Below are 3,079 nucleotides of genomic sequence, written 5' to 3' on the forward strand. Positions count from 1 at the left end.
ATTTGTAATTTTTTGGTGAATAGTCCCAAAGGAACCATTTTCCTATACTCTATAGACACATCTAACATATCTAAAACAGCTGAAAAAGTTTGTCAAATGTTAGATGAAGTTGTCGATAGGGTTGGAGAGGAGAATGTTGTGCAATTGGTGACTGACAATGCTGCTAACTACAAACTAGCTGGAGAGATGTTGATGCAGAAGAGAAAGTGCCTGTTTTGGACTCCATGTGCTGCCCATTGCTTGGATTTGATACTTGAGGATTTTGAAAAAAAGATTAAGGACCATAAGTACACAATTGCAAAGGGGAAGAAGATTACAACGTTCATATATTCTAGAGCTATGCTTTTAAATTGGTTGAGGGATTTCACTAAAGGGAGGGAATTGATTAGACCTGCTGCCACTAGATTTGCAACATCATATTTGACATTGTCATGCCTTAATGAGTTCAAAGGAGAATTGATGGCAATGTTTTCTTCTGAACAATGGAGGTGTAGTAAATTTGCAAAAACAAAAGAAGGAAAAAGAATTCATGCCATAGTTATGGATAACAATGGCTTTTGGCGACTTGTTGTCAAATGCTTGAAGGCCGCAATACCCCTTTTAAAGGTGCTTCGCCTGGTTGATTCTGATACACCTCCAATGGGATTCATTTTTCAAGAAATGGAAAAAGCAAAAGAAGAAATACAGAAAAATTTCAATAATGTTCAAAAGAGGTAACCATTTTATTTATATCTTCCTTAAATTTACATTTGTTTTTAATTCATTAGCTTATTAAATATATATTCTTTTTTTTTAATATAATATCCACTGTTTTAAATTGTAGTTACAAAGAGATATGGGATATTATTGATGATCGATGGGAAATGCAACTTCATAGGCCTTTGCATGCTGCGGGATACTATTTGAACCCTTCTATTCATTATGATCCTTCTTTTGATCCGGGTTCAGATATTAAATTAGGACTATATACGTGTCTTCAACGAATGGTTCCAGAAGTTAGTGATAGGAAAAAGATAGATATGCAACTTGAAAAATTCAAACAAGCAAAGGGACTCTTTGGTATTGAAGCTGCCATACTAGCCAGAGATACTAAACAGCCAGGTAACAATTTTGTTTTTTGTTTTTTGTTTTACATTCAAATTCATCTTTATTAATTGTAAATTTTATTCTTAAGACTAAGATATTATAATTCATATATGTATCAGCTGAATGGTGGGACTCATATGGAGATGACTGTCCTGAATTGAAAAAATTTGCTATAAGAATATTGAGCTTAACATGTAGCTCATCTGGTTGTGAAAGAAATTGGAGTGCGTTTGAAATGGTAAGACCAAATGACTTTGGTATATTATGACAAGATGGTTTTCCATTTTCTTTCTTAGTAAAAGTTTGTTTCTTCCCCCCTCCCCTGTGTTTGAGAATTCTCAATTAAAATTATTACAACTATAGGTACATTCAAAAAGGAGAAATCGCTTACACCAGAAAAAAATGAATGACTTGGTCTTCGTTATGTACAACTTGAAGATAAAACAAAAAAGAGCTAAACCATTGAGTACAAAAGAAGAAATTGGTTTGGAGAATTTGTCTTCTGATGATGAGTGGTTAGCAGCAGATTCTGTAGATTCAGAAAATGATAGTGCAGATTTTGATGAAGACAATGAAGGTATTAATTTATAACTTTAAAGCCTTCCTTTATAGCTAATATTTATACAAGTTATCAATGTATAGTTTGAATGTGTGACCACTAATCACTAATTTACATTTGTATACTTTACTTATCAAAAAAATTTGTATATTTTGGTTATCAATGTTAGGTGATGATGAGGTTTCAAGAGTTGCTGCCAAAGGAAAAAGTGTGCTAGTTCATGATGTTAGTGATGAATTTCATGAGAATGATGATGGTTCTAATGATGATGATAGTGATCGGCCCCCACCTGGATTTGAGAGAGTTAGGGATTTCGATGATTACGCCATGGATGTTAATACTAGGAAGGATATAGATGATGAAATGAGATATGACAATGATAGTGACTAGATTAGAAGAACTTTAGAATGAGAATTCTCTTTTGGATTTTATATTTGTAATTAGCTAGTTTACCTTAGATTGAGAATTCTCTTTTTGAATTACATATTGTAAATTTGTAGTTAGCTAGTTTTTATATGCTAACTAGCCTAACTTATTTTGGATTTGGAACTTAGAATTTGGAAAACATTTTCCATATGTGTAAATAATATTTTGGTACTTAGTTGCTAATTAAACATGTATTGAACTTTTTAGATATATTATGTCAAAAGTTAAATATATTTTGTTTCGTTAGAATAACATAAGAACAATGTAGTGCGTGTAAATTACATTTTATGATGCAATTTTTGTTTTTTAATGGATGAATTCATATTTTAAGTGATTATATAACATACAAAGTCATTATCAATAGGATTTTTGCTTAAAATCTGAAAATAGGTAGGATCTTACGATCCACGATTCGATCCTACGATCCACGATCTTACCTTCCTCCAACGATCCTACGTAGGATCCCGATTTTGACAACCTTGGGTACGGGCAAAGAAGGCATAAATTCAAAAGAAAATTCCGTTTCGACAGAGGGGAAAGGGTGTTTCTCCCTCTTTTAGTCAAAATCTGAAGCAGGTTCTGTTCATGCCAGAATTTTGGTGTGTCAGAAGAAAGATTCTCCGCCATCATCGCCTCTGCTTTGTTGCAGGCAAATTTTTGGTGAAAGCTCCTCAACTTCCGACTCCCTGCACCTTTCCTTCAGCGGCGTGAGGCTCAAGTTGGGTTTCTTTTGCTGCCTGAGTTATGGGCATGTAAAAGCATTGAGGAAGAACAAGGTCTTGGAGCAGTAGCCAACCTCTCCTCTGTGCCACCTCCTCGGCTTTATCTTATTCTCTTGTATCTTTCTTTTTGATTATGTGGTTAACTTTAGAAGCCTACCTCTCGTCTGTACTGCCTCCTCGACTTTGTCTTATTCTCTTGTATCTTTCTTTCTGGTTATATGGTTAGCTTTGATGTAAGCTGATTCTAGCTTTTCATTGTACGTTGTACTATTTCTTGGTTTTAGTA

General features: G+C 34.0%; 1 protein-coding gene across 1 annotated transcript; it reads left to right on the forward strand.

Annotated features, from left to right (window-relative positions):
- The first annotated feature begins 525 nt into the window (after window positions 1-525).
- Window positions 526-2,050, forward strand: LOC126698516 (uncharacterized). The gene is made up of 5 exons (XM_050395805.1): window positions 526-713; window positions 824-1,101; window positions 1,206-1,324; window positions 1,450-1,663; window positions 1,815-2,050. The coding sequence occupies exons 1-5, from the start codon at window positions 541-543 to the stop codon at window positions 2,033-2,035; spliced, it is 1,005 nt and encodes a 334-aa protein (XP_050251762.1). The 5' UTR covers window positions 526-540; the 3' UTR covers window positions 2,036-2,050.
- Window positions 2,051-3,079: the final 1,029 nt, after the last annotated feature.

This window comes from Quercus robur, chromosome 9 (assembly GCF_932294415.1).
Source record: "Quercus robur chromosome 9, dhQueRobu3.1, whole genome shotgun sequence".
Taxonomy (NCBI): Eukaryota; Viridiplantae; Streptophyta; class Magnoliopsida; order Fagales; family Fagaceae; genus Quercus; species Quercus robur.

What these genes read in the sequence shown, in the direction of transcription:
- LOC126698516 (XM_050395805.1), top strand. Translation starts at nt 541, where the DNA reads ATGGATAACAATGGCTTTTGGCGACTTGTTGTCAAATGCTTGAAGGCC. An exon ending in CAGAGATACTAAACAGCCAG is followed by an intron (nt 1,102 to 1,205) that starts GTAACAATTTTG and finishes TATATGTATCAG; the next exon opens with CTGAATGGTGGGACTCATAT. An exon ending in ATTGGAGTGCGTTTGAAATG is followed by an intron (nt 1,325 to 1,449) that starts GTAAGACCAAAT and finishes TTACAACTATAG; the next exon opens with GTACATTCAAAAAGGAGAAA.